The 27220-nt window shown below is 40.3% G+C and overlaps 1 protein-coding gene across 2 annotated transcripts in view; it reads right to left on the minus strand.

Annotated features, from left to right (window-relative positions):
* Nucleotides 1-27220, minus strand: part of fam168a (family with sequence similarity 168 member A) — a 94953-nt gene that overhangs the window by 18197 nt on the left and 49536 nt on the right. For both annotated transcript variants that reach the window (XM_085999456.1, XM_085999455.1), the window contains exons 3-5: nucleotides 11342-11422; nucleotides 5204-5329; nucleotides 143-285 (exon numbers count right to left, since the gene is read on the minus strand). In XM_085999456.1, coding sequence (XP_085855582.1) covers nucleotides 143-285; nucleotides 5204-5329; nucleotides 11342-11422 — 350 coding nt within the window. The remainder of the gene's footprint in view (nucleotides 1-142; nucleotides 286-5203; nucleotides 5330-11341; nucleotides 11423-27220) is intronic.

Below are 27220 nucleotides of genomic sequence, written 5' to 3' on the forward strand. Positions count from 1 at the left end.
TATGCACATTACTTTCATCGATCTTCCCATAATACATTGCTACATCAAACATGGCAATGGTCACACTATTTATATATGCAAATGTGTAGGTTCAAGGATCCAACTTTGGGATTATTACATATCCATTTGGTATCAGATTTACCTGGGCATACAGATTCTGCTGTGGATAGGCACTTCTAATGGGATACATGGCGGTCTGGTAAGGGTTTGGAGATGGAGAATATGGGGGAGGTGCACCATTACTCTGAGTAGGTGCTACCTTGTAAGGGGTTCCTCCAGTGTATCCTAAAAAGATAAAAACATAATTAAAATGACAGAAACACCATCAATACAAACATACTTATTTTTTATAACAACTTATTACTGGGATGGTTTTGAAGTTAAGTTTGACATCTTTCCAAAGCTTCAACTCATAGCTCATATCTTCTCAACTACCACTATTCACATTCAAATCATAGGATTCCTCTATTTTGTTAAAAAATCATTAGAATTAAGTAAATAGTAGCATCAGACCCTCAAATTTGCATCATGAATTCAGAAATCAAAAGCTAAATGGTCAAGAATTAAACAGCAACACACCACTAGACTGAAAACAAATCAAACAGAACAGGAATAAAAGTAGCTTTTATAATTAATTATAGAAACCATGCAGTAAAATTTCTACTCATTCCGAAGGTTGCTGCTGCACACAACATTAGCATACTTTAGACAACTGCTGAAGCATCATTTGGTTAGGTAAGATAATGGCCCAGAATTTGCTGGAGCGTGCCCAGTTTGAAAAAAGTTTGCGCTGCCAATTACTGGAAGTGCAAGTTGATAACGGGCCAACTGGAACCTTGGTGAATGACAGGGCCAACACCCGGTCTCCTTAACCAATGAGATGGAAGGATAGAGAAAGAAACAGGAATGATGGAGAATATTGGGTGAATTAGAGTCAAATTAGAGAGAGAGAGAGAAATAGAAAGGGAATGAAAGATTGGATTGAGAGGAGAGAGAGACAGGCAAAGTAAGAAAAACAATTAAAATTTTAAAAACCTCTGGGAACAGTTGACTACCTGCAGGAATGAGACACCAGTTGCAATAGTTCCCATTCTGGGCCAGTGACGTTGACTGGCATTTCCGGAACATAATTCTAGTCAGTAAATGGGGCCTTATGTCGCACATACCAGCCCTAACTTTCTGCAACGAGTTTAATTTGTTTTAACAGCGCAAATGTATCAATTTCTTGAAACACTCAGGGAGGGTGATGGCGAGTCCCTGTTTTCACGAGGCTAACAACGATACAGCGCAAATTGTCCAGTAATCTGTGGCTATTTGCAATTCACAGCATATCTATTCATTTACATGAAAAATAACAGCGCATTAAACTCACTTATTTTCCCAACAAATTCTGGGCCAATATGCTAACTGGAGTTCAAAACGTTATCAGATATTGTAACTGAGATACAAGTGTGGTGTGACTGCTGGGTTTTCCTGTTAGAAGAACGACTTGTTTGAAGTACAATCCATGTTTGTTAATAATAAAAACGGTCAGAGATAAGAACTAGTTATTTGTTCCTCTGGAAAATTCAGCATAAATTGTAGGTTTAAAAAAAAGTTAGTTTGGATCACCACTTAATCCTACATTCAAAAACACCTGGTTTTATTCTGCGCATATTTGAACATTTTATGGCTGGAATAATTTTAACAACACAGGACATTTTACATTACAGGCCATCTGTGCATCTTGTTTTACTATGAATCCTACATGTTGGGTAAGCTTGTACTCGTTCTTTATGCAAGATAATTCTGCCTTTAATTATATAGCCACAGCTTTCAATCTATTATATCGTCATGACAAAGGTCTGTAATATTCCCTAATGACAAACATCTCAAACTACTTACTGTGTGGCAAAATAAAAATGTTTAAAAAAAAATTTACACAAAAATTACACAGAACATCTACATTTCAAAATAATAGGATGCAGACTCAAGGTGAGTTATGCATCTGTCAAGCGTGCCACTGAGCAGACATTTTTCCCCGGGAAAATTATGTTAATCAGTGATCGGTTACAAAGCAGTATTAGTAGACGCCTGGGAAGCAGACCAACTGACTACAACCGTTAGGAATTGTGACCTGGGGAAACCTGGAGAGAGAAAAATGATAGTGGAAAGAACAAAAACAGGTGCAAATGGACATGACCAGCCACCTCAATGAAATATCACTCTAGGGATGAAGCAATTTGAATTCCGAGGTACTCTCATCCCATCTCTAAGCACTTAAAAAAATAATGGGGGCAACAAACTTGCCATTCCCGAAGAAAAATTGTGTTCCCTGCCTTCATACAGATGTGCTGTTGGGTCTTCCAACCATTAAAACCCTCAAAAATGATTTGTATAGTAGGTCCAATTCTGGCCAATTGCCATTACATTTAAATGAGTGTTGGCTCCGGATAGTGATTTTGCTGCTTAGACCCAAAGTTTCAGTGTTGTGAGGCTGAACAAAGTTGTTTTAAAAATGCTAAGATTGGCATCCAGGACTAGGAAGGCTGTTAATTACAGTTCAATCTAACAACTGGCTGGAGACTGGCAACCCAGCTCCAGTCATCCAAGCAGGGCTTTCTCTGGCTGAGAGATCCAGCATTACAGATTGCCATTATGCTACAGGTGACTGACAAAACTGAATTCTCTCTTGGGATGAAAGTGATCTTTTTTCATCCCAGTCTCAGAAGCCAGGCTACTACAGTTTTAAACTAACTCCTACTGTTACGCATCACCAATTAAGATCGCTAGATCAGATGCACCAGGATGGAACAGCCCTCATTTCTATTGGTTAAATTACTACACCAAAACCTTATCTTAATCTTCTGTAAGTGCATTAGAACTTACAAGTTACTGCAACATGCATTTATACACTTTAAATTAATTTTACATTTCAGTTCATATTTCCTGCAATAAATCTGCTTGAATACAACTTTTCTTTCATGGGGCGAGGCTCAAGAGAATTGCACCCAGTACATAATTTATACTCTGGGTTCAATGTCATTGCACTCTCCTTCAGCATCTAGTCTATCTGCTAATTTACACTTAAAATATCCAATCTCTCTCGCATGCATACACACATTCACACCCCAACTAACTAGGTAATGCAAATCACCTTGCCTCTTAAAAAGGACTTACCTGCTTCATGTAGAGAAATTGGACGTGGCCAGCCTTTTGGAAAAAGTCATGCGTACAGTACAACCTGTCCACAAATATAATCTACAATCATTTTAAAATATTTGGCCCTGCCCAATTTTCATTATATTAGGGAAAATGGAATTTAGGTCAGACACAATATAAACTGCTCGCTCCAGCTAGGTATTCTGAAAGAAATTTGAAAAAAATAATACCCTTCAATCTGGAAGATATGAATATTTTCAATGTTTTTCCCTATGTAAAGACCCTCCTCAAATAATAGGGAGAGAGTGCCTCCAATGGCAGCTCAGATGCCTAACATTGAGGAGTTCCTGTGGACTGTTCAACAATGTTCAGTGGAGCAGTACACTGTTTCAACGTGAACTAGGAGGAGTTTATTTGAGGTAGGGTGGGGGGGGGGGGGGGAGAATGGGGGAAACAGAAAGGGAAGAGGAGAAACACAGGGAAGATGATTAAAAATACAAATATTTCCTACCAGGCAAGAAGTTTTTGATACCTAGGTAGGGGGGAGGACATTATAATGGAAATATTACCATAATTCTAACTTTGGAAGATACGCGGTCCCATTTCCAGTCATTAGTTACTAATGTTGCTAAAGTATGAAATCAGGTTTAATTTCTTGCACTTTAGTTATTACATTGGGGCTGAATACTTTTTTTTTGTGCAATTTTCACTAAAATGTGATTAATATTTGTATTAGAAATTTACAAATATTGCACTAGACAGCCTTATCAAGGACTCAAGAAGTGAACTGATTTGTAATGTTCTTTTAAATTCATGGCTGTGTTAGCACTGCACAACAATTCTCTCTTCTTACTGGTGCTTCTCTCCCATACATTTGGTAAAAAGAATGTATCCTGTGATTGTGAGCCAATAGAAAGTTAGGCTCTATCGGTGAATTTGGCTGCGCACTTCACTGGTATATTGGGGTACAATAGTAAACAAATACTGTACTAGTTTAAATAGAATACGGTGCCTTTTTTGGGTCTGATCAGACTGGGAGTTATGATTACAAAATGGAAGAGAGTAAATAACAGTAAACTGTGCTCTTTAAATCAGGTTAAGGATCTGCAAGTCTATGGAACAGTACAAGATTTTTATTTTTATTTTTTATAAATCAGTTGTGCACTTTGATGCTATATACTGTATTCTGCCAGAGCTGCAGTGGTTTTCTGGATTCATCGAATTTCCTATCCCCTTGTAAAGAAGACTTTTCTACAATTAATACTGTAACACTAGTAAAGTGATTATTTATACTGTATTTATACTGAATGTATAAATTTAATGCAGAATACAAAAATCTTAGTCTAGCAAAGTATAACTTATGCAATGGATTTGAGTTTGTTCTACCTCAAGTATACTTCAGAAAGCAAGGATTGTATTTGTAGTTAGGCACATAACAGCACAGAAAGTAGTTTGAGATTCTTAGTCATTTATGTCCTTGAGATTGTTTTTAAAAACAATTTCTCTACTAGATAAATTATCTCTAACAGATGTGCAGAAGAGACATGGCCTAACTAAAGTTGGGCAAGATTTCCACCTTAATTTTAGGCAGCTTATAGGGAAGCAGAATTATTTATCCTCCATGGTTTTTAATAATATCTTTTAAGTTAGTTTCTCTCTCACCTCAAGTATTGCACAAACTAAATTTAAGCATTTTAAGCAGCTTGTGAATATAACATTTTTTTCCCTCTGGCCTCTGTCCATTTTCTAATGATCAAGTCAAGTTTAATTTATTCAGAAATATAGGTAGTCACTATGAATTTGACAATTACCTATAATTGGTACACACTTATAATTTCAAAATAGTAAACGGCTTTCTTCCTCCAAATAAGATGCCATCCACAACTTGCTTTCCCTAACCCAAATTTACACAAGTGGTTTCAGAAGATGCCTCAACTGAAGTCTAACTTTTAGAAATAACTGGTCCACTATTCCCCAGGACTCTTCTGCACATTACACTTCAGATAAAATAAATCAGTTCTATAAAGTTTACAATATAAACGTAAAAATGTGTTTTATTTACTGAATGATGCAGAAGAAGCTTGGAAAGTTCTGCTCTCAGTGCCAGCATCGACTGGGAGGTCATAAGTACCCTCAGAAGCACCAGAAGTGGACGTCTGTGGCCAGCTCTGCCTCATCATGAATAAAGCTTGCAGAGACAGAAAAGGGTGTTACAAAACAAAATTGGTCTCAACATTTTTAACAATGCAATGATTCAGGGCCAGATGGCATACTGGTCTTAGTGTATAGCATTTACAGAAATCAGCTGATTTTTGGCAACAAAGCTAAGATTCCAAAGTTAAAACTTGTCAGGTCATGTATTTTTTTGAAACATCACATGAATCATTTCACAGAAGTACAAAAAACTTTTCTTCAGTTGATTTTCAGATTGACTGCTACTAGCATCAAAAGGAAAGCAGATTGTATGAAAGAAAAGGTTTCCATCAATTCTTCTATTAATGTATTAAAAATCTTAACATCTGTGTGCATATTCTATCAACCTTTCCATTATAAATTCCTTTGTCTACATTTATCATAGAAATTTCCCATGTAAACCTGTTACTGTGTATTGTAATTACACCCTCCCATTAGTAGAGGTGCTGAAGCATCACCACTGATGAAAGGATGGAACGCTGACATAGCTAGTCCCCATTATAACTGGGGACATAAGAATTTACAATGGCAAAACAAAAGTTAGGACAGAACATAACTTTAAAGTAGGAACTATCCTCCACCCTCCAACCCTGCATCACTGGAAAACTACATGTAGTCCTCACTGCCCTTGTACACCACCACAGGAGATAAACTATTTTTAAACCCTTGAACTATTTTGCAACTTTCAAAATGTGTAGCTTCTCTACTGTGGGTTCCAATTTCACTGTTGCACTCATCTCACATATTAAGTCAAATAACCTGTTTACACCTATATTCCCTAGACCCTCAGCATTTTGAAGACTTAGATTACCTCTACCAGCAATCTATTTTGGCCAAGAATTCAGTGCTGCTATTTTCTTCTTACAGCCCAGTGTAATGAAGTCATTCCGATTACTCCTTTCCAAGTCCTCTCAATACAACAAACCTTTTGAAAAGGTTCAGTATACACAGTTATGGAGGAAAAACCACTTCCTATGGAGATTGCCATATTTCTCCTAGATAGTATGAGGACATAACATATATCTGAATGCATACAAATTATCATCTTGCACCAGTGAAACAGCTTCGCAGTTTTAATATGTCAGTTAAGCAAGTAAATGCAAAATTAACGTTCTATATTTGCACAATGTGCTAAGTAAAGACTAAGCGGGCTTCAAAGCTCTCCAGACAGCAGGCTGTGTCCTCAAGCACTCACTGGAAGGTAATGTTTAAAAAGTTGGTTGAGTAGAGGAATATGGCTTTGTACCAAGGACGATGAACATGGTGTGTACATGAATTCAGAAGCACAGGGTCAGCTAGATTGGCAAATTGGCATTTACACATTCCTGCATTTGGATTCCTTCCTTCTCCTGAACGTTTTTTTAGTACTAGTAAATTTCCCATGATGTTGCCCAAGGTCAGCTGATGAATACAAGTTTTTATTTATCTACAAGATGGTGATGGAGTTGAGAGACACTGTTCAAAAACTTACAGGCAATCGGTTTTTCAATGGCATGCTTTACTCTCCAACTGAGCATGGTTAGGTAATCCATTTCAGGTCTGTGCCAATGCCACCGAAAAGGTGCATAAATGTGGTAAGAGTAGCTCATATTTTCCCTTTCCCCACCCTACTGCAGGGGAGGTGCCCTGCCTCGTGATCAGACAAATGGCCCAGCTGAGGTGAGCAGTTCATTATATGGATATTCACACAAAGGAGAACTGGAACCCGACCACGCTGTGGTACAGTAAATAACCTATCAATGGGTAACTAAGCTTAAATTATTAAAACACTTGCCTACAAGATTTCTTTTGAAGAATGTGTGTAGTCAAGGCAAAGTATTAATCCTGGTCACTCAATGTCAGCATCAAGCACCAGGGGTCAGGTATCCAACTGGTTAGATGCACTGTGCTAGTGAATTGGTTATGACTGTCTAAACTCGAACAGTCACACAGCTGGAGATAGAACTATCCTATTAATCTGGGTTGTATTCAAACCCACAATAGAGTTGAAAGGACAGTTCACTAAGCCTACTGCATCATTAGACCAAAAAAGTAATGGTTTCTTCAAACACCATACTTTACAAAACACTACTTGAAATCCAATACTATTTTGAATATGTAATACCCTATCTCCCTAATCTGTACATCAACCTGGAAATGATTTGTGAGGTCACACAGCTTTCGATTATTTAAGTTTATTACCATCACAACTTCATATTTGTTTCTTTTACTAAAATACGGCATGATCCAGATAAACTCACCTTTTTATACTATTACCAAAAATTAAAACAAAGTCAGACACTGATAGTTACATTCATATACTTTACACCAACACTTGGACTGAATTTAACAATCAACACTGACTCCATGGTTCAGTTTATACAACACAAAAGCAAACATTAGTAATTTGAAGAAACTGAACCAAGCCCACAAGGGCACTGAAAATGCTTGGATTTATGGCGGCTTCTCAGGATAGTGGAGATTGTGTACTCGAGTCTGCACCAAGATCCAGCTTTAGTGGCCACATGAAAATGCAGTGAAGCACACAATGCATTGTTAATACTGTGCCTGTACCCATTTACTGCAAATCTGTTCCACAAGACGACATACAGCACTGAGGTAACACTATCATGCCATAATAAAATTACGCACAAGGATCTTTCTTTAGAAAAGAAAACGGTGGGGGGGGGGGGAAAGACAGTGGGCCAGGAAATTCCAGAACAGTGTTCGAATTACTGGTAGATATCTATAGAATAGAAAATACCTTTATGCATGCAGGTACTACAGGAAACTGTGTGATATCCGGCACCGACGGGGCCGAGCTGTTGCTGTCCCATCAAAACTGCCGGACAAACCAGCGCTAATGTTGAAACATACAGCTCCGTATCTGGCAACAAACCCTGTTGCTTAGCAACAGCTTCTAAACAGTCGGCCGTACCTTGCAAGCGTCTCTGTAGCTTAGCAACAGCTTCAGCGTGACCTTGCAGAGCCTGACTGGTGAAAAAAAAGCAACGAAAAGAAAAAAACCCTAACGAAACGGCTCCTGATTTTTGCCGGTGGATCGAGCATTCCGGACAGTTAACCTCCGGATAAACCAAAGTTTCCTGTACCAGGAATTTGCAGATGCTCTGGGGAAATCAACCCATGACATGGGGCAGATGAGTTTAGTACTGTCAATAATCAATGGCTCTATTTAGGAGCTTGAAATTGGCAGGCCGATTTTGTCTAACCTGGACTGACACTGCAATGTTATATTTTATTTGAATACGTCTGATGAAGGGAAGAAGTTTGGCTTCCTGAACTGTGCTAGCAACGGGAACAAAGAACAATGGTGCATCTCTTGCAGCCAAAAGGAAAGTGGCTGGTATAATCAGTGTTTAGGCACAAACAGATAGTGTAAATATACCCTATTCACCCAAATCAGGATAGTTTATTTTGAACAAAAGTTCCACAAAATGAATAAAAGTACAACACAAGTGCACAAGAAGACGACCACCACAGGGCTGACAGCAAATGGCATTTAATACTTATTCTACTTAACAGTATGTTCATAATTACATTATATTTTATACGATACTGCATTATTATAGGCTGAGTTTCAAGATCTCTGAAACAGTTACCCTCCCACTTAAGATTTCTCCTGTTCATTTTTATTTCATTTGTTTTATAAAGTATCTTTTCCTGGGAGCACTTGTCAGCTGCTGGCACAGCAGATTTGGGAAACAATAGGTTAGAGTCAGAGGTTCTAGCGTTGAACAGATGAAACCTGTGTTCCAACACAATTTATTATTTACATTTAGCTGACCTATGTGGGGCAAATTAATTACTAATTGATGATTCTCTATTTTAAAAACAGCTTCCTCCAATTAAGGAGACAGTGACAAAGATGTTCGTGGATTACATGGGCGCTGAGCATATTGTAGCTGCACCGATAATTCAGGTTCAAACTTTCAGATCTGTACCTTCCAGCTAATCACCTTCAATATCTTTACTGATCAGAATCAATCTCATGGTTTATTTTATGAAGTCTGTGCTGAATGCCATTTAATGTAACAGTTATTCTCGAATATCAAATGACCCAGGACAGAGCCCTCTTGGCCTCAAGCATAATGACAATAGAGCAGTATTGAGGGGGTGATGATCGTCACAATTGCCTTTCTTCAGATTAAACAGTGGCCGTCTTATTACAGTGGATGCTAAAGATCCCACGGAACTATTTGAAAAGCAGGGAGTTCTCTTGGCTTCCTAGCCAATATTGTTATCTCAACCAATACCATTAACAAAGATCAACCGGTTATTTATTCATCTCAATATATGTGGAACCTTCTTGCACACAAAATGGCCACTGTGCTTGCATGCAACAGTTACTGCACTTCAAAGAAGTGGCTGAAGATGGAGCACTTGGACACATTTGTGAAATGTGCTATATAAATGCAATTGTTTTACTGCCTCTTGCCAGGTCTTTTTATTCCCACCTGGAAATCAATGCAGTGGTCTGCAAGGGGCTGAGAACATACACTGTCTTCTCGGTCGTCTTCAGTTCAGAATTTTGCACTCATTTATTAAACACTTTTGTTAAAACGAAGAGCATTTTTTTTCCCCCAGGAGGTCCCTCAAAAACCTGGGTAGAACCTTGGTGCCAGATATCTTACGGACACATCTGTCTTTTACTGCAGCAGACTCCAACTCAGATACTCTCAAAGCCCTGGATCTCCATAAACCAGGATGAAATTTCACATACAGTAAACTGTGGTTAGAATTCCTCATTTGCCATAATGGAACTTTTTTTTTTTTAAAGCTTAAAAAGGTAATTCCCAACAGTAACAAATGAACCATTATGGTGAAATATTTATTACATTGTGCTTTAATCATTATTCTTTAGTAATAGTTTGCCTGGTATTTGCATTTGAAAGGATTTTTTTTTTTTTTTTTTTAAATAAGCAACAAAAAATTAAATATCTTGAAACATTCCCATGGGGAACCGCTTACAAACACTGGCATGCTACAGCACTTTTTCTGAAAACAGACAGTATCAGGGGCCCAAAGGAAGGCAGTGCTATCACTGCAAATAGCTTTATTAGTGTTAATAAAAACAATGTGCTTGGCATGATGATGCCAGGTTTGCAGGTGTTCTAACAAATTCAGATATCACATTATGACCTTGTGGAAAACCCCGGGAACCCTTTCTGGATCCCCAAGTGACCATGGTTTTCAAACTAGTCACACCAAGGCCCTTAACACCAGATGGGGAATCAAACCGCATGAATATCAACTGCTAGAGACTGAAGCTATTAAAACATTGTTTTTCTAGAAATGTATGTACCGGTACTAGGGGAAATGAGGTTTAACTCATGAAAACTAAAAAAGACTGGGGTTAAAGATTACAAAAGAACAAGCAGTAAGCAATTCCTTTTACATTTTATTTTAAGTAATGGTGGGAGAAGTACTTTCACTGCCAAGTACTTCCCATGTCTAAAGTACAAAAAGTAGATGTCGTCAATGGTTGAACAACTACTACAGGCATCACCGTATTATTGGAGGATGGGAGTATTAATCTGTCTATTCTATGAACCACTGTTGTATTCTATGAATTTAAAAAAAGGTGAAAAATTACACAAATGAATTTAAAGATTGGTACGTTCCCATTATGTTTGCTGTTGCTCCACCTGTATCTTTATGGCTCATGAATCTTTGCAAACAGTAGTTTTGTTGTTGAAACAAATGCTTTCTCCTCTTCTCCTGATTTTATTACCATGAGATTCTTTCCTCCCCTACACCCAATCTGTCAGTTTCCTTATGAATCCAACTTACTAGTTTCAATTCAACTGGAAAAAAAAAATCAAAATATCACTTTCCTCCATCAGAAAATGGTTGCCTCCTCTGCAAGCGAGTGAGGGGTAATCAAGAAATTCTACAATTTATTACCTGGATTTGCAATGTACAAGGAACATCAGCTGATAATCAATTTAAAATATATAATTAATTTAAAATGTTAAGTATAGATAAAAGACAATTAAAAAAAACTTACCTGGAGGATATCCAGGACTGCCACTAGCATACATATTAGCAGTATAGGCAGGAGCGGTTGTAGGGTAACCCGCGGGATAACCTGGACAATGAAACAGAAAACAGAATGGCTAAATGTTAAGTAACATAGTTAACTCAAAATCAAAATGACCAAAGAGGAACATTTTTTTGGGATCATATCCAAATATTTTAATTAGATTTTTTTTAAAAATCAAGTACTACACATCATTTAGGCAGGCGTGGTTACCCTCCGCTAGAAAAAGCAATTGCAGAGTTGGGCCATTCTATTACATCAGTTTTACATGTGTTATTGGCGGCACGCTTGCAGTATTGCCGCTAGCAGCGCCCATTATAAAAGGGAGCGAATTCCACGTCCTTTGGAGTACGTGAATTTTCTGGGATCCCCAAATTTGCCAGAGATGCCAGCACAAAATGTAGACTCCTATTATTGGCCCAGGTTAGGGCTGATGGCACATTGCAAAAGATAAATGGGGAGACTGACTCTTGCAGGTCACATCTTTGCTCGAGCCCCGAGCTCCCAACACAAGAGACAATCTAAAAATGTTATTTTGATTAAATCAACAGCTTAACACAGCAGCTAATATATCAAGTACACTATTACAAAGCATTAAAAGTATTTACAGCACAGAAACAGGCCATTCAGCCCAACAGGTCCATGCGCCACACAAGTCTCCTCCAACCACTGTTCACCTAACCCAAACATATCCTTCGATTCCTTTCTCCGTAATGTGCTTATCTAGCTTCCCCTTGAATGCATCCGTGCTATTCGACTTGACTACTCCTGACGGAGAGTTCCACATTCTAACTACGCTCTGGGTAAACTAATTTCTCTTGAATTTCCTATTGGATTTATTAGTGACTTTCTTATATTTATAGCCCCTAGTTCTGGTCTTGCCCACAAGTGGAAACATCTTCTCTATGTCTACCCCATCAAACCCTTTCATAATCTGAACGACCTCTCATCACTCCTTAGACTTCTCTTTTCTAGAAAAAAAGAGCCTGATCAATCTTTCCCTATAGGTATAACCTCTCAGTTCTGGTGTCATTTTCATCAGTTTTTTTTTTGCACCTTCGCCAGTGCTTCTATATCCTTATTATAATAAGGCGACCAGAACTGTTCACAGTACTCTAATTGTGGTCTAACCAAGGTTTAACATAACTTCTGCTTTTCAATGCTATACCTCAGTGCTTTGGTTGCTTTTTTTTTTTAAATGGCTCGATTAACCTGCGTCACTGCTTTCAGTGATTGTGTATCTGTACCTCTACCCCATTTAGACACTTACTTTCCAAGGAGTATGTAGCCTCCTTATTCTTCCTATCAAAATGTACCACCTCACACTTCTCTATATTAAAGTTCATTTGCCAATTACATGCCCATTCTGCAAGTTTGTCTTCCTGTATTTTGCCACAGCCCTCTGTATTAACTACACCACCCCCCACCCCAAAATTTGGTGCCGTCCGCAGTTATGAAATTGTACTTCCGATTCCAGAGTCCAAATCGTTTATGTAAATGGTGAACAACAGTGGCCCCAGCACCGATCCTTGTGGAATACCACTACCCACCATTTGCCAATCGTAGTAACTACTTTAAATACTACTTTGTTTTCTGTTTTGTAGCTAGCTTGCTGTCCATTCTGCTATTTGTCCCCTGACTCCACAAGTTTTGACCTTAGTCATGAGTCTATGCGGTACCTTAGCAAAGACTTTTTGGCAATCAAAATACTGTATATCAAGTCTACTGCATTGTCCTTATCCACCCTATTACTTTTTCCAAAGAATTCAATAAGGTTGGTCAAGCATGATCTTCCCTTTTGGAATCCGTGCTGACGACTTATCTTTTCAGTTTCTAGATGTTTTTCTATGACATCTTTGAGTAAGGATCTCATTGGTCCAGAATTTGTGGTTGCAATTATGTCAAAACTGTCAGCGTTCGTCGTCATTACAACTTTGAAACTGACAGCAACTTCTGGCGCCCGCACATGCGCAGTTAAATGCAGAAATCCAGAAGTTGTCATCAGACATTCCCTGCTCCGCCACAGGGTGTGCTGTTTAACTCCCAGCAGCCGGAAATCACTGAACTGATAAGAGCGTCAACTTTTACACCAACGTCGCTGTTAACACCCCCCCTCCCCACTGTTGCTGGACGTTGGAGAGCCCCTCGACTTGGCACCAGATTCAAATTAACGCAGGAGGGGTGAAATCCACACCAGAGATCGCTAGATCTTTGTGGGCAGCTTTCTTGGAGGTCAGCGGCGACGCCATCACTTCACCGCTGGGCCATTATCTTTCCTACCACCGACGTTAAGCTAATTGGTCTACAGTTCTCTGGACTTGTTCCAACGCTATAGCTATAGTTTAAAGAAATGCAAACTGAGCACAAAATACTTGAGTAATTAAGCAGAAATTATTCACTCTTCATAAATATTCTCGTCTTACCACGTCAAAACATCTGAAATAGTTTTGTGATGAATGGCAGCAAGCATGCTGCAAAACCAACATCTCAGAAGCAGCTAGATAAACAGTTTATTTTTTTTTAGTGGTACTGGTTGTGAGAAGGAAGGTAGGTTGGTCAGGGCACAGAGAACTTCCTACTTCTCTACAAATAATGCCATGAATCTTTTAATGCCCATCTAAATAACCACAATAGGCTTAATGTCTCATTCATAACGCTTCACCTCACAATTACAAGATCAAAAGATAAATACAAGTGAGGAAAGGCTATTTGGTCCATCTCAGTTCATCCATTAAGACCCTACAAAATCCTCATCATTTCTTAAATAATTCCAGGGTTTTCGTTTCCACTGGTCTATCCAGAAGGCCATTCAATGTGTAGAATATTTTATGAAGAACTTCCCATCTGAAGCAATTTTCTGAATCTACCTTCCCATATTTTTTAAGATCCCCTCTCGAGTTATCTCCTTTTGAGATTGAAAAGCCAAAGTTTCTTCGGTCTTTCCTCATGCGTCCGACATCAGGGATCGGTGTAATGGCTCTTCTCTGAACTACACCAGTGCTAAGTGTTTCCCTTGGGTCAGATGACCAATAATGGACATATTACTCTGTAATCTGACCAGAGCACAATTTGAACATGACTTCTTCTAACTTGTACCCCTTGGCTTTACAGTTCACCATTTTATTTGCTTTATTAATTGCTGCTCTGCAATGGTTTGACACCTGAATCATCAAGTCTACTATGGTACCTAGATCTCCAACTTCAGCTACTTCAACACCATTCATGAAGTATTTATGTTTCTTCCTATGTGCAATACACCACTTATTAAATTTCATATAAAATTGTTTGCCAACGTACATATTTTGTCTAATTCTTTATATTTCCCAAGTTACCCCTCAATCAACTGCCTAATTTGACAATCTACAAACCTAACGAATTTGCATCATGCATACACCACATATCTGCTCAATCAACAAGACTGCCCACTTCCACCTCCTCCAGCCTTACAAGCCTTCGAGATCTCTACACTCTCTGCCAATTCTGGCCTCTTGTGCATCCCCGATTTTAAATCACTCCACCACTGGCAGCCGTGCTTTCAGTTGCCTTGGCTTAAGCTCTGGAATTTGCTCCCGAAACCTTTCCGCCTCTCTACCGCTCTCTCCTCTTTTAAGATGCTCCTTAAAACCTGCCTCTTTGATCAAGCTTTTGGTCATCTGTCGTGCTATCGCCTTCTGTGGTTCGGTGTCAAAAATATTTTTTTATTGATATGATTCGTTAAGCACCTTGGGATGTTATTACATTAAATGTGATGTAAATTAACAGTAGTGGTCCCAATATTGATTTTTGAGGCACTCCACTTAACCTCAACATAATCTTTCTTGTACTACCCTTTAGTCAATTCCTTATCTATTTCCAAAGTTTACTCTGAATCTCCACCACTTTTAGCCTTGTACAGAACTTTGCCAAGTGATTTTTGGAAGTCTAGGTTCAGTACAATTCACTTTTGAATGTCACTTCCTCAAATATCAAAGAAATTGAATGGAGCAAGATCTTACCCTTCTGAATTCATATTGACTGGGTTCTATTATATTGATAATACTCAAGTTTACTCCTGATAAATGGATTCCATTATTTTATACTGTATTCAATCAATACTTCCCATATACTATGCCCTTCAGTATTGCACTCAAACGTCAGCATAAGATTATGAGCCTAAACCCATGAACTTTAGAACCAAAAGCAGGAGTGCTATGAGTCAAGCTGACACCATAAAACACCCTCCCCACAAGTACCGCAGATTGGCCTGAAACTTCCATCCATTTTTCTTTTGAGATCGTCACTATTGCTCCTTCACAGTAACCTGCAATTCTACAGAAAACATTTAGGGAAACCAATTCTTTCCACACACTCTTGCAACCTGGATTTACACTGCTTATTTCATCTTGCCCTGAAGCAAAAAAGATCCCAAATAATTAATGCAGTTTAGATATTGCTGCCACACACACACAACAAAATTGATACTTGTTTTATTTATTTTTTAATTAAAATTTTTTTTTAATTTTTTTTTATTTAAGGTTACACTATTCCAGACTTGAATTAATTTCACCCTACCCATAAAGGAGTATATGGCTACAGTTGTATAGTCTGCTTATCTTTGTCTAAACCATCCATTGTACATAATGTATAGTTATTGCACTCAACACCTGGCCAAGATCAATTGACACTAAACTGAAGAACCAAGTGTCATCCTTAGGTGCAAGATGGAAAGACTTCTATACACAAACATATCCTGAACTGTAGCAATTATTTTAATAGCATCCAGAAAGAGGTTCAAGGACTACTGCAAATAAATATGCAGTTGCCAAGGCTGCATTCTGGTTGTATTGGCAGAACCTGATCAGGTGTTCTGAGCCGGATGAAGACTAGCACTTCAACCGGCAACTGACTCCAGGGAACTAAACAGTGCTTCTGATCTGATGCACTGACCATTGCAACAGATGGCATTCACTCTACAAATTGTCTGTCAATCATTTACACATCACTAACCCACCAAGTATGTGTCAAGGCATAGGAATGTAGAGGACACTACTAAACCAGGCCTAGAATTTCAAGCATACATGAATAGGGAAGGAATAAGTATGCCGGTATTAATCAAATATGCTTGGAAGTATTTTCTGCTTGAAATCGCAGCCATTACCTCAATATTTCTCCAGTACAGGTACTGATTTTTATTGCTTCAGGAACTACCAATGTCATTAAATAGATGTGTACTTATTAATAAAGTTACATGGCAATATCATTAACTAGTCCAGTCCTACTCGGGTCCCCTCCCTTATTTCTTTTTCCGGTACATTGATGACCATCGGTGTCGCTTCCTGCTCTTGCCCCAAACTGGAAGATTTCATCAACTTCCAATTTTCACCCTTCCCTCGCCTTCATATACATGGTCCATCTCCAACTCTTCCCTTCCTTTCCTTGAATTCTCTGTCTCCATTTCTGCAGATAGGCTATCAACCAATATCCACTATAAGCTAATAGCAAAATACTGCGGATGCTGGAAATCTGAAAGAACAGAAAATGCTGAAAATACTCAGCAGGCCAGGCAGCATCCGTGGAGAGAGAAACAGAGTTAACGTTTCAGGTCTGGGACCCTTCATCTGTTGTTATTCCACTATAAGCTCACTGACTCCCACGGCTACCTTGACTACACTTCCTCCCACCCCGCTTGATGTACGGACTCTATTCCAATTTCCCAGTTTCTCAGTCTCCGTTGCATCTGTTTGACGATGCCACTTTCCATACCAGTGCTACCGATATATATCTTCCTTTTTCCTCAACCGAGGATTCCCCTCCACCGTGGTTGACAGGGCCCTCAAACTGTGTCTGTCCCATTTCCCACACTTCTGCTCTCATCCCTTCCCTTCAAGAACCACGATAGGGTTTTCCTTGTCCTAATCTTACACCCCAGCAACCTCAACATTCAACGGATCATCCTCCGCCATTTCTGCCACCTCCAGCGTGATTTCACCACCAAACACACCTTCCCCTCCCCCTTCATCATTACAAAGGGACACCTTGGTCCACTCTTCAACCACCCCAACACCCCTCCCCTTCTCACGGCACTTTCCCGTGCAAGCACAGGAGATAAGAACATAAAAACATAAGAATTGGGAGCATGAGTAGGCCACATAGCCTTTCAAATCTGCTCCACCATTCAATAAGATCGTGGCTGATCATCGACCTCAACTCCACTTTCCCGCTCGATCTCCATATCCCTCGATTCCCCTAGAGTCCAAAAAATCTATCTCTCTCAGCCTTGAATATACTCAACGACTCAGCACCCACAGCCTTCTGGGGTAGAGAATTCCAAAGATTCACAACCCTCTGAGTGAAGAAATTCCTCCTCATCTCAGTCGTAAATGGCTGACCCCTTATTCTGAGACGATCACCCCTAGTTCTAAACTCTCCAGCCAGGGGAAACAATCTCTCAGCATCTACCCTGTCAAACTCAGAATTTTATATGTTTCAATGAGATCACCTCTCATTCTTCTAAACTCCAGAGTATAGGCCAAATCTACTCAATCTCTCCTCATAGGACAACCCTCTCACCCCAGGAATCAATCCAGTGAACCTTCATTGCACCACTGCTAAGGCATACATGTCCTTTCTCAGATAAGGAGACCAAAACTGTACTCCAGGTGTGGGCTCACTAAAGCCCTGTACAATTGTAGTAAGGCTTCCTTACTCTTGTACTCCAACCCCTCTGCAATAAAGGCCAACATACCATTTGCCTTCCAAATTACTTGCTGTACCTGCCTGCTAGCTTTGTGTTTCCTGTAAAAAGGGCACCTACATCTCTGAACACCAACATTTAATCGTTTCTCACCATTTAAAAAATTGTTTTTTTTATTCTTCCCACCAAAGTGAATAACATCACATTTCTTCACATTATACTCCATCTGCCACCTTATTTGCTCACTCACTTAACCTGTCTATATCCCTTTGCGGGTTCTGTGTGTCCTCCTCACAGCTTACTTTTCCACTTAGCTTTGTATCGTCAGCAAACTTGGATACATTGCACTCCGTCCCTTCATCTAAGTCATTACTATAGATTGTAAACAGCTGAGGGCCAAGCACGGATCCTTGCGGCACCCCACTAGTTACAGATTGCCAACCGGAAAATGGCCCGTTTATCCCTACTCTCTGTTTTCTGTCCGTTAACCAATCCTCTATCCATGCTAATTCTCCGCCCCACTCCCACTCTGGCCTCTGCCTCCTACGCTGTTCCTTGAGCTTAAGTGGAACAGCACCTCATAGCCTTCCGAACTCAACATTGAGTTCAACAATTTCAAATCATAACCACTGCCCCCATTTTTTCCGGACAGCAGCTGTTGGTAATGATTCTGCTATTCCCATTTACACCTCCTCTCGATCCATCTTTTGTTTCTTTACTTGTCCCATTACCATCTCCTTTTGCCATTAATCTCTCCTGCCTTCCACCCCATCACAAACCTTCACTTTTGTTCTTTCCTCCCCTCCTCCCTTTCCCTGTCTCTGTACTTGCTTAAAACCTGTTAACATCTCACTTTTTCCAGTTTGATGAAAGATCAACCTGAAACGTTAACTCTGTTTCTCTCTCCACAAATGCTGCCTGACCTGCTGAGTATTTCCAGCATTTTTCATTTTTATTTCAGATTTCCCACATCCAAAGTATTTTGCTTGAACACTAACTAGTGTTTCACTGATGGAGACATGGGGCAACGCACCAGCTTAATACTTCTAGGTATACATCAGCTAAACTAAGTGCATCTTAGTTATCTAACCTACCCGGTCACAACATTAACCCAGCAAGATCAATGAGCTGTAGGAACTCCTGCATGGTTTTCAGATATTACATGCACTTAGTTGTCTATTTCCCATACTAAGGGCTAACTGAACAAATTGGTAATATTCTGCTGCACTGCACGTTTGTTGTACCCTGTATTCCAGGTTGGCAGAATCAACTTATCTTCCACGGTTTGGGACTTGACACCAGGTAGACCTGCTGTCGGGTTATGCCTAGATCCAGATGCCTCAGAAGACAGCCTGAAGTATGATATACTCACTTCATCATGGAAAAGTCCCTAAAGGTCATTCTTTCAACCAAATATAGGCAGAAAATGGTTACTGAAATGTGAAAATATTCATAGCATACTACAGAATACATCAATTTATGCAGAGATATATGCATTAAATTGTGCATTTTCTATCTTTTTTTAAAATTCGCTGGGATGTGGGCATCGCTGGCAACACCAGCATTTATTGCCCATTCCTAGTTGCCCTCGAGAAGGTGGTGGTGAGCCGCCGCCTTGAACCGCTGCAGTCCGTGTGGTGAAGGTACTCCCACAGTGCTGTTAGGGAGGGAGTTCCAGGATTTTGACCCAGCGACGATGAAGGATCGGCGATATACTTTTAAGTCAGGATGGTGTGCGACTTGGGAGGGGAACTTGGAGGTGGTGGTGTTCCCAGGCACCTGCTGCCCTCGTCCTTCTAGGTGGAAGCGGTTGAAGAAGCCTTGGCGAGTTGCTGCAGTGCATCTTGTAGATGATACACACTGCAGCCACGTACGCCGGTGGTGGAGGGAGTAAATGTTTAAGGTGGTGGATGAGGTGCCAATCAAACGGGCTGCTTTGTCCTGGATAGTGCCGAGCTTCTCGAGTGTTGTTGCACTCATCCAGGCAAGTGGGGAGTATTCCATCACACTCCTTACTTGTGCCTTGTAGATGGTAAAAAAGGCTTTGAGGAGTCAGGAGGTGAGACACTCGTTGCAGAATACCTAGCCTCCGACCTGCTCTTGTTGCCACAGTATTTATGTGGCTGGTCTGGTTAAGTTTCTGGTCAATGGTGACCCCCAGGATGTTGATGGGGGATTCGGCGATGGTAATGCCGTTGAATGTCAAGGGGAGGTGGTTAGACTCTCGTTTGTTGGAGATAGTCATTGCCTGGCACTTCTGTGGCGCGAATGTTACCTGCCACTTATCAGCCCAAGCCTGAACGCCATCCAGGTCTTGTTGCATGCGGGCATGGACTGCTTCATTATCCAAGGAGTTGTGAATGGCGTTGAACACTATGCAGTCATCAGCAAACATCCCCATTTCTGACCTTATGTTGGAGGGAAGGTCATTGATGAAGCAGCTGAAAATGGTGTGTGCATATAGTGGCAATTAGAAAAAAGGAATGCTGTGGTCATTATTGCAAACAATTTGTAGGCGGTCGCAAAGGGGTAGCTCAACATGCTGATAGCACTGGTTTGGGGGGGGGGGGGGGGGGAAAAGAGAGAAGATGAGAGGAAACAGGAGAACAGATCGATACAAATATTGATAAAGGGAGTCTCTCTTGACTGCGTGGCTTGTTAAAGCACCGTTTTAGTGGGAGCATGATTAAAATAAGAATAGCAATTAAAGAATGGGAGTGGAACTGAGAAATCAGAAAAAAAGTGCGACAGCAGGAGGGGGCTAAAAAATACAAACACAAGGAGGATTTAAAGAAACAAAGCACAAGGAAGACTCCAGAAAGACAAAAAAGGAGGAATGGGACTTGGCAAAAATATAAACATCAGGATCAAGAGTTAAAACATATTACAGGAAACTTTGGTTTATCCGGAGGTTGTATGCCCGGAAACCTCGATCTAACGGCAGAAATCAGCAATCGTTTTGGTTAGGTTTTTTTTTCTTCTCCTAGCATTTTTTTTTAATATAAAAACAGTCAGGCTCTGGAAAGCGTCTCTGTAGCTTAGCAACAGCTTCAGAGACGCTTCCAAGGTACGGGCCGAGTGTTTACAAGCTGTTGCTAAGCAACAGTGTTTGTTGTCAGGTACGGAGATGAAAACCTCCGTATCCTTCAACATTAGCGCTGGTCTATCCGGAAGTTTTGATAGATCGGCAGCAGCTCGGTCCCGTCGGTGCCAGATATCGCAAAGTTTCCTGTATGTAGTGTGATGGATACAAACAGGGCTGTAGGACAGATTTGTAGTTGCATGAGCCATCTGACCATATATTTTGAGGATTTTGGATGCAGGGCAGGGAATATGGTCAGAGCACAAATCGTATTTCTTCTCCATTCAAAATACACTCTTGACTGTTTGAAATTGCTCTATTATGTCCTTTATTAAAATTTGTCCCTTGTAACTGTGTTTCACTCCACGACCTCAGGTCCTACATACTATGGTTCCTTTATAGTGTTACCTTCCCCCAAATGCCTTTTTGCTTCTTTTGTACTCCTTTGCTACTGCCTCACTCATCATCACCCCCAGCTTTCCTGTTGCACAGAACTAATCCAATCAAGACCTTTTTGCAGCATCCAATCACCCCTATATCCTGTGCTCCACCGCATATCATGGCACCTAACCCAGGTACGGCCCCTGCCTCATTCTCTATCCCTCCTCCAGTATTTATGATGCCTTTTAATGCTTTATTCTCCCTATTCCCCATCTTTCGCAGATGCCCTAGCTCTTGCTGCATACGGAAGTCCCTTCTGTAGCTGACTGTATTCTCCTCCACAGCAAACCCATCACACCTCTTTGCTTACTTTGTCTCATTATGTGCACAAGTCTCCCGTCACCCTCTTCTGTAGCTGAAAATGCATTTGTCTTCCCTTGTGGATAAAATGTATGATGGTACATTCAGGGACAAGTTTGCAGGGAAAACATGTTAAATGTGGCGAATGGGGGAAAACTGAAAACATGCGACATAAATGTGGTTACAGTAAGTCAAGTGGCACAGACACAAGATTTCTAATATATATATTATAGATATACTTAAAAATTAGCTATCGTACACCAGACAAAAAAGCATGTGGTCCAGAAATAGAATGGGAATGATAATGGACATCTTATAAGCACTGTATAACAGAGAACGTTCTCAAAATCGCAGTGTGGCCTAGTGGCAATAGAAATGCTCACTGCCAGACAGCTCAATATTTGCTGATTTTCATAAAATTATTTATTAAAAAAGACTCGATACAGTCCTTTAAATAGTTATGAGGAAAAAGATTTACAATTTATGTTGGGTTACCATTTAACTTCTGCTAAATAGGTCTGAAATCTCCAATTTTCTCAATGGGAACCAGATAGCTCATTTGTATGGCAACATTTAAGCCAGTACTTAAGCTAGAAGATTTGAAACTCAACAAATGTACGAAACCTCCAACTCCTTAAAGAGGGAAGTGGCAAACAAAAACAAATTACTGTATACCTCCATAATAAATGTATGAAACCGGGAAAGCAATATCCTTATAATTGTGAAAGTGTTATCCACAACTAGTCTAAACACATGTTAAAAATCAGTAAAAAAAAATGTAAATCACATGCAAGGTCAGAGGAAAGTCACACTAAGAGTGTTTGACCTTGCATGGTACCTCAAGAGAATTAACCTCAAATGCAACTGCACATTATTTTAAGCAGTGCACCATTATCACTTTTCAATAACAAGTAAAAAAGGACAAGCCCCAAGTGTCTGCAGCCAGCGTTCTCAATTCCTTGAATATCTCCAACCAATGTTCCCTCTAAATTGTCTTTGTTGTGCGCGGCCTGTTTATTTCAATGCACAGCCCCTTTAAATTTATACGCATGCACGGTATTTCAAATGGAAAAGCTTGAGCGGCCTGCGTGGTACCTTGCAGATTACTGCGTGGTCACGCACGCGCGCAGTTTAGCGCGAACATTGTCTCCAACCCAAGCAACATTTTCCAGGCTAAGAATTGGTCACCCCAATTGAAGTCCATTGTGGTAATTTAACTTGGCATCAGCCTTGGCTCAGTGGTAGCACTCTAGCCTCCAAGTCAGAAGGTTGTGGATTCAAGCCCCGCTCGAGATTGGTGCACATATAAATCGAGGCCGACACTTCAGTGCAGCACTGAGGTAATATTGCACTGTCGAGAGGTGCCATCTTTCGGTTGAGATGGTAAGCCAGGGCCCCATATCTGCCTCCTCAGATAAACACAAATGAAACCACGGCACTATTCGAGGAGCAGGGGAGTTCTCCCAGTGTCCTGGACAACATTCATCCCTAACCCAACACCTGAAACTGAAGATCTGATCATTTATTTCAAGGCTGTTTGGGGGAGCTTGCTGCACACAAATTAGCTGCGGCATTTCCTATATTACAAAGACTACGTTTCAAAAGTATATTGGCTGTAAAGCATTTTGGAACGTCCCATGATCGTGAAAGGCGCTATAAAAATGCAACAACTTTCTTTCAATTCTCTAAACCTCCTTAAACACTTCTGGGTCACTTGTGTACTGGTCTCATGCAAAGTACTTTTACACCGAAGGGGTGATGTCAATGCATATTACTCACTTGGACAACATTCTCTACTATAGAGCAAGGAAGCTCGGCAGTCCTGCAAGTTGTCTTTAAAGTCTCCACTTATGTCTTGAGCACAAGAAAAAATCAAGAACAAGAAAGGCCACTAAAAGCTATTCATTTATCAAGCTTGCTACTTTAGTATTCTAGTGCAGCCCTCCCATTGGCAGCCACTTTAAAAAAAATATATTCATTCTCGGGATGTGGGTGTCACTGGCCCATCACTAGTGGCCCTTGAGAAGGTGGTAGTGGGCCTTCTTAAGGGTACGGTATCATAGTGGTTATGTTACTGGACTAGTAATTCAGAGGCCTGGACTAATGATCCGGAGACATGAGTTCAAATCCCACCACGGCAGCTGGGGAATTTAAATTCAGTTAAAATAAATCTGGAATAAAGCGCTAGTATCAGTAATGGCGACCATGAAACTATCGATTGTCGTAAAAACCCATTTAGGGAAGGAAATCTGCCATCCTTACCCAGTCTAGCCTATGTGACTCCAGGCCCACAGCAAGGTGGTTGACTCTTAACTGCCCTCTGAAATGCCACTTATTCAAAGCGGCGGCTCACCGCCACCTTCTTGAGGGCAATTAGGGATGGGCAATAAATGCTGTGAATGAATATTAAATGTTTTCCCCTTGATCCCCATTGACTTCAGTTTTATTAGGATTTCTTGGTGCTAAGCTCAGTTGAATGCTGCCTTGATGTCAAGGGCAGTCACTCTCACCTCACCAATGAAGATTGTAATAAAGACTTGCATTTATATAGCGCCTTTCATGACCAGCAGACGTCCCAAAGCGCTTTACAGCCAATTAAGTATTTTAGAAGTGTAGTCACTGTTGTAATGTAAGAAATGTGGCAGCCAATTTGCACACAGCAAACTCTCTCAAACAATGTGATAATGGCATGATAATCTGTGATTGAGGGATAAATATTGGCCAGGACATCAGGGAGAACTCCCCTGCTCTTCGAAATAGTGCCATGGGATCTTTTACATCCACCTGAGAGAGCAGACGGGCCTCAATTGAACGTCTCATCCGAAAGATGGCACCTCCGACAGTGCAGCGCTCCCTCAGTACTGCTTTGGAGCGTTAGCCTGGATTTGTGTTCAATGCGGTCTTGAGGACATGATAATCCTTATCCTGTTCCGGCTGACCCCTTTTGCTTGCTTACTCAAGCTAGCCTGCCAATCACAGTTTACATCAGTTTGTTCAAACTTTGTGTCTGTGGGTCACTTTGGTGCATAACTTGGAGTGGATTACATATGAAGTTTAAATCTAAATTCATTAATTTGCATATAACTCAAGTTGCTGATATTAAACAGATGCTGGAGTGCTGACTCGGTTACAATGAACCAATAGTATTAACAGCAATTTCCAAACCTCTAGGCCCACAAGGTTCAAACAGGATACACCAGCAAGAAAGAAACAAAAGCACAATAGCATGGAGTTGGACTTTGCAGGCTAGATTGCCCAGGCTTGGGGTTGTATATACTGTAGTGCACAGACTGTAGTTCAGACACCCCTAGGTTACCTCTTCCATCCACAGCTTCTAAATTTTCAGTCCCCTCATCGCTAATCTTGTATTTTTAGAAACCTCCCCCCCCCCCCCCACTGTCAATCATTTTCCTACATCACTTATCAAGGGTCAGGACTATATGAGAATTATTCCTAATGCGATCCTTAACCAGAGTCAAAAAGCAATCCAGTACCATAGTCACCAATTCTGATTCTGTTGTCCCTGGTCTGTCATAGTCCAGTCTAAAGTGCATGACTTGGTAAAAAGCACTTCAATACCATTTCAATCCCAACAACCAGGTTTTCAGACACACCAAGTATTAATACACAACTATTTAATTCTATATCAATAATTTGAAGACTATTACATAACTCTCAAAACATAGGAACAGGAGTAGGCCATCTAGCCCTGAGCTTATTCTGCCTTTCTATTACATCACAGTGCATACTCTTACCTAGCAAAAATCTATCCATCTCAATCATTAAAATTTCAATTGACCCTGCATCTAACCTGTTGGGTGAGCGCTTTGTGAAAATTGCTTCCTAATTTTACTCCTAAATGGGAGTGGATTTCACTCAACAATACAATTTACACAATTTATACATAGCAAAATACAACAAGCCTACAAATTTTTGCAATGTGAAATAGAAAAAAAGAGCCAGGAGTGTAGCCCACCATGCATACAAATCAGCCTGCATGTTACTTCTACCAGTGCTTACGACATAGTTCAACCAAAGTCCTCACTAGTTGGGCTCAGCAAGTCCAACTTCCCTCAAAACCTGGCTCTAAATGTATAATACGCACACCATACCATAATAACTTAAATGCACTTCAGTTTGGCTCATTGCCCATGGACAGCTTATGTACTCTCAACTGAAAACTCCGAAACTTAATCCCTACTAATGAAAGTTGGTACCTTACCAATTGAGTTTGAGTTTAAGAATCTGATAAAATACTGAGCTTTTAAGTAAATAGCTGACTGCAATTAATGCTGATTTGCTGAATTACTATTTGAATGCACTGAATTTTACAAAGCGTGTAAATTGCTGTGAACAATTAATAAATTAATTTAAGATTGAATTGAGCAGTGTGATTATGATGTTTTTATAAATGACGTTATTCCTATTCCAATCAATCTTCAGACTGTTTTTCAGATCAGCTGGTTCCATCTTCATTCATGGAGTACTTCATTATGTCCAACCACCCTCCTCCTGTCAAGCACCCTAGGCTGATCCTACCTTAAACCAGCTTGGCTCAGTTATTAGCATTCTCACCTCTAAATTTTCAGCACATAAGCTAGGTTGACCCCATGTTTTATACTGACGGAGCAATGCATTATCTTTCGGTAAGACATTAAACAACAGCAGTCTCCCTGTTCAGATGGGTATTAAAAGATCCAATGGAACGATTCAAAGAGCAAGGAGACCTTTTGGTGTTCTTGCCAACACTAAAAAAAAAACAGCCAGTTTGTCTCTGCTGTTTGTGGGATAGATTATGTGCAATTGGCTGCTTCATTTCTGTACAATAGCGCATTTCAAAAATAATTAATTGGTTGTAAAGTGCTTTTGGGACTCTCGTGGATGTGAAAAAGTGCCAATAACGGCAAGCTCTTTCTTTTTTTAAAGTGCATCCTCCATTTTCTCAAGCCATATTAATTAACCTTTGATTTGATAGAGGTGCTCAAAATCATGAGGGGTCTGGACAGAATAGATAGAGAGAAGCTATTCCCATTGGCAGAGGGGTCAAGAATCAGAGGACACAGATTTAAGGTGATTGGCAAAAGAACCAAAGGTGACATAAAAAAACTTTATGCAGCGAGTGGTTAGGATCAGGAATGCACTGCCTGAAAGGGTGGTGCAGGCAGACGCAATCCTGGCTTTCAAAAGGGAGTTGGATAAGTACCTGAAAGAAAAAAATAAATTTGCAGGGCTACAGGGAAAGGGCAGAGTGGGACTAGCTGAGGTGCTCCGGCTCCACGGGCCGAATGGCCTTCTTCCGTGCTGTAACCATTCTATGATTCTATAACCTCTAACTCCTCCAAATGGAAGA

This window comes from Somniosus microcephalus, chromosome 10 (assembly GCF_052327205.1).
Source record: "Somniosus microcephalus isolate GS21.2 chromosome 10, FLI_Smic_1.0, whole genome shotgun sequence".
In the NCBI taxonomy this organism is placed as follows: Eukaryota; Metazoa; Chordata; class Chondrichthyes; order Squaliformes; family Somniosidae; genus Somniosus; species Somniosus microcephalus.